Here is a 15,692-nt window from a genome sequence, read left to right as displayed (position 1 = left end):
AAGGATCCCACAGAACCGCCTGAAGAGCAGTGGTGTCAACCAGCCAATTAACTAAAGATTCTGGCTATAATTTCTTTGTCAACCATGGGACCTCACTGCAAGACAGCTCCCACTCAATTCCCCAAGCCCAACCTCCCACCCAATCCCCAAGCCCACTCTCACCCACTTCCTAACCCCAACCTCCCACTGCTCCGAACCCTACCCTCTCACCCATTTCCCCACTCCATCCTCTCATTTTATTCCCAACCTTTCCTGGAAATGCCTGCAAAAAAATGAATCTCAAAATAGTATATGGTGACTTTAATAAAAAAAATTACTTAGACTTCCCCTCTCAACGTCCTCACCAATCTCACTCTCAACCATTTCCTAATCCCATCCCCTCACCCTATTCCCAGTCCTACTCTTATTTCCTGCAATCCCATCCTGCTTCCAATCCCTGCCTCCCAACCATACTCTCTCATCCTATTCTTCAATCCCTGTTGGTACCCACTAGCATTTGTGCTAACCATTCTGATGTTCCAGTAATTTGCTCAAATTCATCCAGGTGAAGAGACTAATTTTCCATGACTTTCCTTGTTTATCCAAATGTCCTAATTGCTACCCAAGGCTTGGTGCTTAAACTTAACCTGAGGAGGTAAAATGTACTGTACCTTGCGACGTGCTTTATAGACATTTGCAGTTGCTCCTTGTCCGAGGACATCACTGAGTAACCAGAGGTAATTCGAAGTGCTCTGCATCCCTGGTTTAGGAAATAAACTTTAGGGTTCTTCTGGCTATTAGAAGCAAAGCAATAAATCAGAATCTAGGGCTGAAAAGTTAAGCCTCTTCTCTCTTCTTTTCTGGTCCTGATGAAGGGTTTCAGCTCAAAACATCAACTGGTTATTCTCTTCCATGTTTGCTTCCTGGTCTGTTGAGTTCCTTCAGCATTTTGTGTGTGTTACTCTGTGCAGAAAATTATGATGGACCTCAACAGAATAGAGTATACAAAATATGGTGCAGCAGCCAACAAAATCAAAGACCTTTCCCACCCCATTTATCACCTTTTCTCCTTCAATTCCATCAAGCAAAAGATACAGAGCCTGAAGACATGCATCCACCAGGCCCAAGAATGGCTTCTACATTTTTTCATTAGATTTTTTAAACAGACCACTTGTACGATAAAGATGAACTCTTGACCTCTCAGTATGTGATAGTGCATGTAGATAGACACACACATGTATTTTTACATACATAGTGCCTATGGAAATTATTCACCGCCCCACTGGAAGTTTTCATGTTTTATTGTTTTACAACATTGAATCAGTGGATTTAATTTGGCTTTTTTTGACACTGATCAACAGAAGACTCTTGTGTCAAAGAGAAAACAGATTTCTACAAACTGATCTAAATTAATTACTAATATAAAACACAAAATAATTGATGGCACAAGTATTCACCCCCCCCCCCCCCCCATTTAACATGATGCACCAAATCATCACTGGTGCAGCCAACTAGTTTTAGAAGTCACATAATTAGATAAATAGGGATTAGCTCCACACCTCCAAAGGAGAGTAAAGGTGTTTCAATGACTATAGTAAAAATGCACCTGTATCTAGAAGGTCCAACTGCTGGTGAGTCAGTATCTTGGCAAAAACTCCACCAAGACAAAAGAACACTCCAAGCAACTCCACAAAAAGGTTTTGAAAAGCACAAGTCAGGAGATGGATACAAGAAAATATCCAAGTCACTGAATATCCTTTGGAGTACAGTTAAGTCAATCAAGAAATGGAATATGACACAGGTGTAAACCTGCTTACAGCAGACCATCCTCAATAACTGAGTGACTGTGCAAGAAGCTGAGCGAAGGGCGCTGAGTAGGCTACGGTCAATTATGGATAACTCTGAACATCCTCTACATAGCACCATCCAGAGACAGAGAAGCAGTTTCAGCGACAGGTTACTATCGATGCAATGCTCCTCAGACAGGATGAAGAGGTCAATACTCCCCAATGCCATTAGGCTTTACAATTCTACCGCCAGGACTTAAGAACTTTTTAAAAGCTATTATTAATGCTTTTTGAGATAGTGATTTAGATGCATATCATATTTTTTTTACTGAGTTAAGTATTGTATGTAATTAGTTTTGCTACAACAAGTGTATGGGACATTGGAAAAAAGTTGAATTTCCCCATGGGGATGAATAAAGTATCTATCTATCTATCTATCTATCTAAGAAGGGGACTAGCGAGGGAGGCCACTGAGAGACCCGTGTCGACTCTGGAGGAGTTACAAGCTTCAGTGGCTGAGATGGGAGACTGCGCGTACAACAACTGTTATCCGGGTGCGTCACCAGTTGCAGCTTTATGGGAAAATGGGAAAGAGAAAGCCACTTTTGAAAAAAAAGCAACTCACATGAGATCACGGTTAGAGTTTGTCAGAAGGCATATGCAAGATTCTTAAATCAGCTGGAAGGTGATTCTGTGGTCTGATGAAACCAAAATTGAGCTTTTTGGCCATCTGACTAAACACTGGTGTAAGTCAAATACCACATCATCAAAGACACACCGTGCCTACCGTGAAGCACGGTGGTGCCTGCATCATGCTGTGGGAATGCTCCATTGCATCTGGCCCTGGAAGGCTTGTGAAGCTTGAGGGTAAAATGAATGTAGCAAAATACAGGGAAATCCTGGAGGAAAACCTGATGTAGTCTGCAAGAGAACTGTGACTTGGGTGAAGATATTTTCCAGCAAGATACTGACCCAAGCATAAAGCCAAAACTACACAGGAATGGCTTAAAAACATGTCCTCGAGTGGGCAAGTCAGGATCCAGACCTCAATCCTCAATCCAACTGAGAATTTGTGGCTGGATTTGAAATCATAATCCCCATGCAATCTGACAGAGCTTGAGCAATTTTGTGAAGAATGGGCAAAAATTTATCCACACAGACTCAAGGCTGCCAAAGATGCATCTACTAAATATGGACGTGAAAGGAGTGAATACATATGCAATCAATTATTTTGTGTTTTATATTTGTAATTAATTTAGATCACTTTGTAGAAATCTGTTTTCACTTTGACATGAAAGCATCTTTTGTGTTGATCAGTATTAAAAAAACCAAATTACATCCACTGTGATTCAATGCTGTAAAACAACAAAACATGAAAACCTCCAAGAGGGGGTGAATACTTTCAATAGGCATTGTATTCCTGTATGGCGGAATGATAACTAAACTTGAATTTAGTTTCAATTTGACTTCTTCTGTCACTGCAACACTTCTATTCTGCATTGCTTTTCTCTTTGTACTACCACAGCGTGTTTAGATTTTGGAATGATCTGTACAGTTGGCAAGCAAGGCAGAGATTCTTCAGTCTAACACACACAAAATGCTGGAAGAACTTAACGAGTCAGTCAGTAAAACAGACTTTTCGGGTTGAAACCCTTCATCGTTGTACCTTGGTACATGTGACAACAATAAACCAATTACCACTAGAGAGCAGCTGCCGATATTACGCAGTTCTGGTAAACAAATAAAGTGCAAAGGTCACAATGAGCTAGATCGGAAGGGCAAGAATTTAACTTTAGCACATGAAAGAGCCATTCAATATAATGACTGTGAGATTGAAGCTGTCCTTGAGTCTGGTGGCACATGCTTTCATGTTTTCATACCTACTGTCCAACAGGAGAGAGAATGGAGAATCACCAGGGTGGGTGGGATTTTTGACTATATTGGCTGCTCTCCTGTAGATTCAATGATCCCAGAGACACCCCACTCACTTAGACTCGCCCACTTGATAAAGACCCATCACCTTACTGAACAGCTGTGCAGCCATGAGGAGCCAAATGTTTGAGCCCTGCTCCCACTCATTTCTTTCCACTTCTCTATCCCTGCCTATTCTCAGTCTGGCTGCCGGCCTTCATCTGCACAATTGTCACTCTCAGTCCCCGAACCTTTATCATGACATCTGATTGGCTGCTTTTTGTGAGGTCAAATAAACTTCATCCACTGGCTCCTCTCAAATTCATGGTTTTAAGTTTCACTCCAGAGTCCTGTACACAAAATTCTGATGCTCCAAAGCAGCCCAGTGGGGCATTGCACTGTTAAACAAAAATAACACTGGAGAAACCTACTGACTCTTACAGCTGTCTTGACTATACCACTTCCCATTCTGTCACTTGCGAAACTACTATGCCATTCTCATAGTTCCTCAACCTTTACCACATCCATTCCTCAGATAAGGCTTTCCATCTGAGAGGCCCCAATTTTTCCAAGAAAGGGGTTTTCCTTCCACCTGCTGTCCTCACCTACACCTCCTCCATTTCCAACCCTTCTGCCCTCTCCCCACCATCATAGTAGGGAGAGGGTTCTCCTCATCTTTACCCATCACCCGATGAGGCTCCGTATCCAGCACATCATTCTCCACAACTTCTGCCATCTCCCAACGGGATCTTACCACCAAACACATCTTTCCCTCTCCACTTGCCACAGGGTTTGCTCTCTACGTGACTTCCTTGTCCACACATCCGTCCCCATTGATCTTCCTCCTGGCACTTATCACTGAAAGCAGGACAAGTGATACACCTCCTGCCTCACCTCAAATAGTCCTTATAGATGAGGCAGGTGTAGCACTTGCCCTGCTTGTAGGAGGAAGATCAATGGGGAGGGATGTGTGGACAAGGGGGTCACAGATCCCTAACAGTTCATCTGTGAATCTGTGTCCAGTGCTCCCAGTGCAGCCTCCTCTACACCATCTCAGATTAGGGAACTGCTTTGTTCAGCAGCTACACTCTGTCCACCACAGAAGGCAGATCTCCCATTAGCTACTACCCATTTGAATTTGACTTCCATTCCCATTAAGACATGTTAGTCCATGGCCTACTCTACTGCCATAATCAAGCCAAGCTCAGTTTGGGGTTGCTAGACCTCATAGTCCAGTTGGTTAGCCTCCAACCTGATGGCATGAACTTCAGCTTCTCCCTCCTCTACTTTTCCATGTCACATTCTGGTAACCTGGTCACCCCTTCTTTTCCTCTTATCTGCCAATCACCATCCTTTGGTTCCCCTCCTTCCCCTGGGTCCAATCTGTCCTCTATTAGACTCCTTATTCAGCCGTTCACCTCACCTAGCACCTGCCAGCACCTTCTCATTACGGCTTCCTTCCCTATCCGGTGAAGGATCTCGGCCTGAAACATCGATTGTCTATTCCCCTGCAGCGTTACCGGCCGAGTTCCTCCAGCATCTTGTGTTGTTGTTGTTCAAGATTTCAGTATCTGCAGAACCTCATGTGTTCATAACAATAAACATCGCCAATATCCAGAAAAAGACCCTGCCAACAGAGTGGAGACCAGGGAAGTCCCCTCCACAATACTTAACTTCGCAGCACTAGAATCAAACGCACTCCTGTTCAATTACCACCTCGGTGGTAAAGCCTTACCGTATCACTGTACAATACTTAGGACTTTATACTAAAGTCAGTTTTATTCTTCCGGATAGGGGACGACAAGCTCCGCGCCTGACGTAACGAATTTTGGAAACAATAATCTTTCAAAGTGCAACTGAATCGGAAAGGGTTCAGCAGGTGTCGTTAAAGGTCTGAACTCACCTAGTCCTGAATCCAACCTTGAGTTAGTTTTCGCTTCTCAGTATCTCGCCCCCGCCACAGAGCGGCGGAGCTCGCAGATCCAGTGATCCCAGAACAGCAACAGAATGGAAATTGAAACTAAAAGCGTGCTGCTTTCACTTTGTCGCTCTTTCGCAGCCTCCGGTACCCTAACTTCCCGTCACGCCGAATGGTCGGCTGCCAACGCTAACCCTTCGGGCTTTCCTCACTGTCGGGAAGGGGTGGGGTTGATGTCACGGGTCACCGCCCACGCAGCTCCTGAGAATAATCACAGGATCACTCCGAACCCTTTGAACTTTGATGTCCTAACGTTCGCAGGGCGCGGGGAACTGTTGGACCCCGACCAATGGAGTCTGGAACCTCTTGACATTGCCGTTGACTGTAGGGAGGTTTAGTGTTTTTAATGGCTGAGAGAATGGGGGAATTGGTAAAGGTCGTCTGATGCAACTTTTGGTCTAAACCATGTTGATAGAACAATCTTAAATGTTACTGACCTGCAAATTCCTTGTATTCCCCTCTGACGTCACCCTCACTAAAACAGATCAACTGTTTATGATCGTCTTGCTGTCGGAGGGATCTTCCTATGTGCAGTTTGACTGCTGCAGTTCTTACATTGTTTATAACTGTGCACCCTTCTTATTAGCCGGTGCGGAGGGGAGACGGCGACCTCCAGGTCAGTTGGCTTCAAGGCCCGGCCACTCTCGGATCCAGTCGTCGAGCCGACTGCCTGTCCCCGTTCCAGGTTTATGTCCGTGCCTGGCTGTCCTTGGATCAGGAACATGTGCACAGTGGGGGATTTCCGCGAACTGGGACATTGTAGATAGTAATAATAGTATTTTAATATGAAAATGTAAAGAGTTTATGCAGCCCTGATAATGGATTGTGTTGCGTTGCTATAGTAATTGAACAAACTTTTGTGATTGTGGAGTTCAGGAAGAGTAAGACGAAGGAACACGTCCCAATCCTCATAGAGGGATCAGGACTGGAGAGAGTGAGCAGTTTCAAGTTCCTGGGTGTTAACATCTCTGAGGGATCTGAACTAGTCCCAACATACGGATGCAGCTATAAACAAGGCAAGACAATGGTGCGTGTGTTCCTGATCCAAGGACACCCAGGCACAGGGAAATGTTGTACTTGCAAAGACTTTATCAGGAGACTGAGGTGTAACCTAATACAGGTGTTAAAATCACAAGGGAGCATAGATTTGCATTCTTTATCCCCGGGAAAGTAACTCAGAAACTAGAGAGCATAGGTTTAGAGGTGAAAATGTCCTGCCGGCAAACTTCTTCATACAGAGGGTGGACAAGCTGTAACTAAAACAGGTACAATAACATAATTTCAGAGACATCGATAGATAGGAAAGATTTAGAGCAAAGTGGACTAACCGTGGTCAAATGATGCTGGACACCTTGGTCAGCATGAACAAGATGGGCCAAAGGGCCTATTTCCCTTTCTCCATGATTCTAATACCTCTGTTCGACGAGAAGTACTGATTGGATGATTGCTCACACTCCCCCCTTCCTGAACTGCCTAAGAATGAGGGGGGAATCTTGTTGAAACTTATCAATGAAGGGTGTAGATATATTGGATGTGGAGAGGATGTTTCCTGTAGTAGGGAAGTCTAGGACCAGAGGGCATAGCCTCAGAATACAAAGACATGCTTTTAAAACAGAGACCAGGAGGGGTTTTTTTTTATCCAGAAGATGTTGAGTCTGTGAAATCCATTGCCATTGACAGCTGTGGAGGCCAAGGCACTGGGTATATTTAAAGCAGAGGTTGATAGGATCTTGACTACTAAGGACATCAAAGGTTCAGGGGAGAAATCAGGAGAATTGTGTTAAGAGGAAAACAAAATCAACCATGATGAAATGGTGGAGCGGATCCAATGGGCCAAATGGCCTAATTCTCCATCTATGTCTTCTGGTCTAACTCTGAATTGGTCTACGTCCTCCAGGGAAAAGCAGCTTACATGCCTGGTAACTCAACCACCCTAAACGTTTGTTCTATCCACCACAGTGTCCCCAGTTGAACCACCTACAAAGTGCACTGCAATTCCTCGTCCAGACTAATCCAACAGTATCTCCCGGCAAGAGGCTGAAGGAAAGCAGTTCGATGGGAAGGCCACTACCTGGAGGTTCCCCTCTGAGTTACACACCATCCTGACTTGGAAATCTGTTGCCATTCTTTCATCATCATTGGGTCTAACTTCTGGAATTCTCTTCCCAATGGACTGTAACAGTACCTTCACCATAACTAACCTATCCTGCCTGAGAGGTTGGACAAACTTGGATTGTTTTATGTGGAGCATGGGAGGCTGAGAGGGGACCTAATGGAAGTATACACATAGAGTCAATATTTGCCTTTTTCCCCAGGGTGGAAATGTCAAATACTTGAGGCCAACAGGTTTAAGGTGAGAGGGTAAGGTTTAAAGGAGATTTACTACTAGGAGATCTGTCAGAAAATCAGATGCTTGGAATGTGAAATGCAAACAAAAAGTGCTGGAGATACCCAGGAGGTCAGAATCTGCAGAGAATTGAGGAATTAATAATTTGGGTGTAGTAATTTTTTCAGAAGAATTTCATCCAACTGAGGTTCCTGACAGTTTTGGGAGAACTGCTGTCACTCCATTGTCTGGATTACTGCTTGCTAATTCAGCGGGTAAGTATGTATAAACAACCACACCCTGCTAATGCAGTAGCATTAGTAAAAGTGGATAAGTAAACGAGAATTGAAGCAGAGTCACATTTTAGGAGAGATGATTAAGAAGTTTGGTTAAAGAGGTAAATATATACAAGCATTTTTAAGAAAGAAAGAAGCCAATGAGCAGAGAGGTTTAAGAAGAAATCCACAGAGCATTGTGATAAGTGACAACTACCAATGATAGGGTGATAAAAGTCTTCGTGATGCTCGAGAGGACAGAGGTGGGTGGAAACAGAGATCAAGTAATGTGAAAGAGCTGGAGGAGATTATAAAAACAGTAGGTTGTGGGAGCATTAAGATATTTGAAGTTAGTGTTGAGAATTCTAAAGGCATATCCATAAACGTGGAAGAATACAATATTTGACCCATGAAGCCAGAACAGGGTCTTTCAAAGACCGATCCTTTAGTTTTACTTGTTAGAATTACTTGTTCCACCACCTCGCTTCCCACCGAATAGTTTCCCTAGCTCTGTAGGAGTGTATCCCGACTTCACCCAGACTGTTTTAAAGCCTACCTCCATGTTAGATGGTCTTCAACACAAATTTATCCAAATCAAGTTCCCTTCTTCACCCGTTGAGGTTACCCACATGGAGTTAGTTTTAGTCTAAACTGGTTTTAGTCGTTTTTGCTCTGTTGCATCCACACAGTCCTTGAGATTCTCCTTCTTGACTTATTCCCTGGGACTAGATCCAAAAACATATCTTAGACAGTGAGGATACTGATCATAAATTCTCATGCACATAGAAATGTTGCCCTTTATCTGCTCTTAGCAATAATTACAGTACCATTTAAAATCAATATAGATAAGGTCACATCAAAGCTTCTGTATGCCTTTTCTTAAGGCTTCAGTAATTCTGCTAATGTACTGCTCTTGCTCCTCCTAAATACTTGGAGGTTTACGCACAAGTCCATGTCACAAACGACACATTTGTGGGTAATTCAGGAGAACACGCACCATTCACACCCCTCTTTACATCGGCAGCATAGCAATGGAAACTGCAAGCAGCTTCGAACTCCAGGGAGTGGATATCTCGCAAAACCAATTCTACACAATCAGGAAAGCTCACCAACACCGTCTCCTTTGAGGAGGTTGAAGAGAGCTGAACTATGCACATCTATACTCGCGTCCTTCTACAGGCGCAATAGAGAGCATCTTAACACGCTGCATCACTACATGGTACGGAAACCACACTCTGGTCAACAGGAAGGCTCTATAACGGGTAGTCAAAACTGCAGAATATATCACTGGCACCAGCCTACTCGCCATCAAAGACATATATACGGAAAGATGCTGGAAAAAGGCCAGCAACATTGTGGAGGGTCCCACCCTCCCTGGTCATGGAGTGTCAGAGAGGGAGGAGGCTATGTGGCATCTATACCAGGAGCACCAGACTCAAAAACAGAAACATTCCCCGATGAGTAAGGCTGATCAACACCTCCACTAACTCACCCCTCCACACACCCAACTACCACTACTTTATCATTTCCTGTCAGTCACCTTGTCATCAGACACTCCTATATGTAACTTTATAGGTTGATTGTAAAGTATGGCCATAAACTATCTTACAAATTCATATTTTTATTTTTTTATTATAATGATCTTTATCTTATTGTGTCTTTTTGTGCTGTGTCAAATCTGCAGTACAAGAATTTTGTTCTCCTTTACACTTGTGTAGTGGAAACATTAAACAATCGAATCTTAAATGCAGAAAGTGTGTGCAATTCATAAACAGGCCTTCAGGTGGCAACATAATCTTTGCCTTGAGCTAAATTTGCTGAAAACAAACTGCTGGAAGTGGATGGTGAGGTCACTGCCCCAACAGCACCAAGCCAGATCCACCACGCTTGACGTCCTGTTAGCACCTGGCAAAAGGAGAGTTAAAATTGACCCAATGTGTTAACAAGACAAAAGGAACAGGAAAAAGATCAGCAGTGCCAGCAAAACTAAGCCTGATGCACTTAGGTATGCCTGCTTTGTGTGTACTACTGGGAATATAAGGTGTGTACCTTGAGACAGACATGGAAATTTAAACGCACCTGTAGGGAATGCATTCCTGATGAATCAGGTATCCCAGCATAGTGTGTACTCCTGGCAATATGGGCAAACCACTTTGGAACATGCACAGGGACTGCAGGTATCTGAGCTGGGAGTGGAATCCTCAAAATTCGAAGCTCAAAGTGTTACTTGGGAACTTAGACACAACTTTTAGGAGCACACACCTGGATGTTCAGGTGTGGGCAGCTTGTTTTTACTGAAAAGGAGAGTGCAGTCAAGGGAAACTGCTTAATTTTTCCAGCATGTCTCAATTCTTCTGGAGCCGTTCCATGTAAAAATGAAGGTCTCCATGTTAGCGCGGCGGCCAGCACTGAACTATTCCAGCTCAGGGCGTCAAGAGTTCAATTCTGGCACCGTCTGTAAGGAGTCTATAGGTTCTCCCCATGCCACATTGTGGTTGCAATTTCCACCCACAATCCAAAGATGTACTGGCTAGTAGGGTAATTGGTTATTGTAAATTGTCCTGTGATTTGACTAGGGTTAAATAGGTGGGTTGCCAGGTGCTAGAAGGGCCTGTTCCTTCTTTACCTTTCACGTGTTCATTGGATGCTGACACCCAACACTCAAAGCACTCACAATAAACCTTACCTTCACCCCACTTGACCCCTTTGCTTACTGAATTCTTCCTCAAAGTCATTTTCTGCCATTGCCTTTCTATCTAATTAAATGATGGCAGAATGTAGTATTAGTGGTAAGACTCTTGGCAGTGCAGACGATCAGAGGGATCTTGGGGTCCGAGTCCGTAGGACGCTCAAAGCAGCTGCGCAGGCCGACTCTGTGGTTAAGAAGGTGTACGGTGTATTGGCCTTCATCAATTGTGGAAGGAATTGAATTTAGGAGCTGAGAGGTAATGTTGCAGCTATATAGGACCCTGGTCAGACCCCACTTGGAGTACTGTGCTCAGTTCTGGTCGCCTCACTACAGGAAGGATGTGGAAGCCATAGAAAGGGTGCAGAGGAGATTTACAAGAATGCTGCCTGGACTGGGGAGCATGCCTTATGAAAACAGGTTGAGTGAACTCGGTCTTTTCTCCTTGGAGCGACAGAGGATGAGAGGTGACCTGATAGAGGTGTATAAGATGATGAGAGGCATTGATTGTGTGGATAGTCAGAGGCTTTTTCCCAGGGCTGAAATGGTTGCCACAAGAGGACACAGGTTTAAGATGCTGGGAAGTAGGTACAGAGGAGATGTCAGGATAAGTTTTTTATGCAGAGAGTGGTGAGTGTGTGGAATGGGCTGCCGGCAATGGTGGTGGAGGCGGATACGATAGAGTCTTTTAAGAGACTTTTGGATAGGTACATGGAGCTTAGTAAAAAAGAGTGCTGTAGGTAACCCTAGTAATTTCTAAGGTATGGGACATGTTTTAAGGTAAGGGCCTGTATTGTGCTGTAGGTTTTCTATGTTTTTTAAAAAACACCTTTCTGAGTAACCCTGATATTCTCCTGTTCTGTACCTGTCTTTACCAGGCTGGGCCGGGGAGACAGCTTCCAGAGTGTTTGGTAAGGCAGTTGTTCATTTAAGTGTGACAGTCACTCGGTGACACAAAGCTGGATTACCATGATAGGAATACTTCCACAGAAACTGACAGAGCCATTGAGTAATTTCAACATCTCCAGTACAGAGTCCATACCCGCAGATTTCCAGTCAACCCATGGCCTCCCTGCTCCCTCCATCTGGATGTTGTGCTGGGTCACTGGGATCTTAGCGTTTCATGTTTTCTCACAGTCCTGGAGGAAGGCTCCACACGCTGCAGAATAAAGGCAGCCATCCCACACCTTATTCATTTGGCAAAGCAGACACAAAGAATGCCTTTTAGCTCAAGGAAAAGTTTCAAAGGAAAGGCAGGTGTGTTTGAGTCAATGACGCATCTGATCGTCCTTGCCCCCAGGATCTGCACCGATCTTGCTGTTCACGCTACTCCTGGCATAAAAAGCTGCCTTACCTCCTTCTCCCAGCTGTGACCCTACTGACATACTCAATTAGCAAGTTCATGGTCAGATGGCAAGCTGTTACAGATTCACGTATCCTGGTCCTGGATCTTGCTGTGCTACAGCTCTGTGCCAGCTATCGACTGGCATCTTGCCCCCCTGTTATAGCTTTGCGGGACCTGTAAAGGTTGTAACTCTGCTCTGTGCTGAGTTCACCAGCACACAACAGTGGCAGAAAGAGTATTTTGAAACTCAAAATTAGACTGAGCTACACTTACCATGCGGTGGTCCGATCTCACAGGGTAAGGCCTGGGCTATGGTCGCAGAACTTCACCATAAGAAACAAAGCATAATTGCATTTATGCAGCACCTATCTCATCCTTGGGGAAGGTCCAAATGCTTAAAGGCTAATGCATAACTTAAAAATACAACTGCAGATGCTGTGGATCAAAGAATACGTACACAACGCTGGAAGAACTCAGCAGGTCAGGCAGCATCCGTGAGAAAAGAGTAGCCTCTAGACCCTACCCCCTCCCCATCTCTATTACTGGGCTTCGGCCCTCTCTTCCCCCCCATTCCTGATGAAGGGTCTCGGCCCGAAACATTGGCTACGCTTTTCTCACGGATGCTGCCTGACCTGCTGGGTTCTTCCAGCGTTGTGTACTTATTCTCTAATGCATAACTTACTGTTAAGTAGGCAAATATGAGGGGTGATTGATAAGTTCGTGGCCTAAGGTAGAAGGGGTTAATTTTAGAAAACCTAGCACATTTATTTTTCAACATAGTCCCCTCCTACATTACACACTTAGTCCAGCGGTCGTGGAGCATACGGATCTTGGACCTCCAGAAAGTGTCCACAGATGGGTGATTGATAAGTTCGTGGCCTAGCATAGAAGGAGATGTTATACAGCTCTCGTTACATTCACATGCAGGTCAACTCTTTGAGTGATTATGCAGAAAGTTTGAAGTTAATAACTCGTCTCCTTCTACCTTAGGCCACAAACTTATCAATCACCCATCTGTGGACACTTTCTGGAGGTCCAAGATCTGTATGCTCCACAACCGCTGAACTACGTGTGTAATGTAGGAGGGGACTATGTTGAAAAATAAATGAGCTAAGTTTTCTAAAATTGACTCCTTCTACCTTAGGCCACGAACTTATCAATCACCCCTTATACATTGAAGAGTTAAGGTATTTTCAGTATTAAATGGTTGAAAGAACGTAATTGATGTTTTTTGCTGGAGTCTGTGGTATTACACAAACAGGTAAACAGGGCCTCTGTTTAATCAGTGTTTCCTTCTTCAGACATGGAATATGTTCTCTGTCCACGTCCTGTTACAGGATTCAAACTGAAATCACATTCTGAAGCAAGGATGCAACTGACTGAGCCAAACTGAAGTAAACCAGACACGGATTAGATTCAGGGAAAGTAACTCAACATCGAACTCAGGGTCAACAAATCACTAGTCAATTCAGGAACTCACTTCAAAACAGACGCTTCTCAAAATAATAAACTATCTGCTCAACAAAAAAAGTGGGTCTAAATGCATCGGTAGGAGGAAAGGAATTGTCAACATGAGGCATTGTCTTAGGCAACACACCCAAAATGCTGGAGGAACTCAGCAGGTCAGGCAGCATCTATGGGAAAGAATAAACTGTGGATGTTTTGAGCTGAGACCTTTCTTCAGGACTGGGAATTCCAGCATCTGCAGGCTCGCTCGTGTTTGAGGTAACATCTTGTCTAGTTTCACAAGGGACCTCTCTCCAGTACCCATCAAGAGATTTCAGTGTGTGCTTGATATCAATCTGAAAGTCAAAAGTATCCATGTGCACTCTGTCGTCTGTGACCTAATAAACAGAGCAGCTTCACAGATCTTCAAGTCCTACACATTTTGTCTGGAACGTGCCACGGAAGCCCTGTAGATTTACGGATGACAGAGGTAGCTCCAGACTTTTGCTAAGTGAATAATCAGAAATGTTCACTGGTTACAGAATCACATTGTGATCCCAACTAGGAACAGCAGAGTTTTTGACAGATGTGGAAGCTTTCAGCTTTGACTTATTTTTTATTATACCGGATACTCAGGTTTGTCAGGCCTGCTCCCACAGGCACCTCCCAGCCTGCAGATGCAGCACCTCCCAGCTAATAGGACTCATAGAATGGGGCTGTATAAATGTCCTTGAGCTGGGATCTCACATTCCTCCCAACATTCTGTGAGTATTTAATTTGGTTCGGATTCAGTCACCAAGGAAAAGCAAAGTGAGAACTCTATGTCACTGCTGAATCCAGAAAGTTTCCAACAGTTTGTGAACATAAAGTGTGACACTTCTGTCTGAGGATTAGTAAACATCCCCATTTCTCTTCAATTTCTTCCCAATCCCACTGCACCTCAGTTTTAATAATCTGTAGTAACATTCCCTTAAATCACCCTTCTTTCCCTCTGAAGGTACAATTTCCTGGGTGGGACTTGACCCGTAAACTTTAGGGTCTGTACCCAGATGAGCTTAGCCTGATGTGACCTGCAGGGATGCATCACATGGGCATATATTCAATAAATGTTCCACATTTCAGCCTTAGCCTTTGCTAATCTAACCCTGTTTTCAATCTCAAAACAAGAGCAGTCATAGACTAGATGAGCAGAAGGGCCTGTTTCTGTACTATACTTTTCTATGACTCTGTGACATTCAGTGATCCTACAGAATACACCAAATCTATGACCCAAAGCAGCATTACATTCCCATTTATTTAGAAGATTGGAAAGGTTGTGAGGAAGACTATTCTCACCTGCGGGGTGCTGGGAAACTCACTGCCCAAAAGGATAGTAGGGTCAGAAATCCCTCAGTACGTAAAAGGTACCAGGATACGTGCAAGATGTACTTTAGTCTATCAGGCTGTGGATCAATCTGAACTATTGCATTCAGTTCTGGCCACTCCTTTGCAAGAAGGACCCTTCAGACTTTGGAGAGGGTTTAGAAGAGGTTAACCAGGACGTTCCCTGGATTAGACGGCATGTAATAAGCACTTGGACAAACTTGGGTTGCTTTCTCTGGAGCAGTGAACACTGAGGGGAGATCTGAGAAAGGTTTATAAGATTATGAGGAGCACAGGGTTTTATCCCACGGTTGAAATGTCCAGTAACCAGAGGGCATACGTTTATGATGAGATAGGGTCAATTCAAAGGAAGCAAGTGTTTTTAAGCAGAGGGTGGTGCATGCATGGAATGTGCTCCTGGGGTGATGGCAGGCAGAGGCAAATACAATAGACGTGTTCAAGAGTCTCTTAGATGGTCACATGAATGTACAGGAAATATAAGGAGTTGGACATTATGTAGGTGGAAGGGATTAGTTGGGCATTCGATTACTAATGTAATAGTTCGGCACAATATTGCAGGACAAAGGGTATGTTCCT

At 44.1% G+C, this 15,692-nt stretch overlaps 1 protein-coding gene across 2 annotated transcripts in view; it reads right to left on the bottom strand.

Annotated features, from left to right (window-relative positions):
• ikbke (inhibitor of nuclear factor kappa B kinase subunit epsilon) overlaps positions 1-5,839 on the bottom strand; it is a 57,475-nt gene extending 51,636 nt beyond the window's left edge. Inside the window, exons 1-2 of one of the 2 annotated variants that reach the window (XM_073030538.1) lie at positions 5,581-5,839; positions 651-739 (exon numbers count right to left, since the gene is read on the bottom strand). In XM_073030538.1, the coding sequence (XP_072886639.1) occupies positions 651-737 (87 nt within the window). In that variant the 5' untranslated portion in view covers positions 738-739; positions 5,581-5,839. Of the gene's footprint in view, positions 1-650; positions 774-5,580 lie in introns of both variants that reach the window. The other variant, XM_073030537.1, reaches the window with a different exon arrangement.
• Between the last annotated feature and the right edge of the window lie 9,853 nt (positions 5,840-15,692).

This window comes from Hemitrygon akajei, chromosome 27, assembly GCF_048418815.1.
Source record: "Hemitrygon akajei chromosome 27, sHemAka1.3, whole genome shotgun sequence".
Lineage (NCBI taxonomy): Eukaryota > Metazoa > Chordata > Chondrichthyes > Myliobatiformes > Dasyatidae > Hemitrygon > Hemitrygon akajei.
This window is presented reverse-complemented; position numbering and strand designations above follow the sequence as displayed.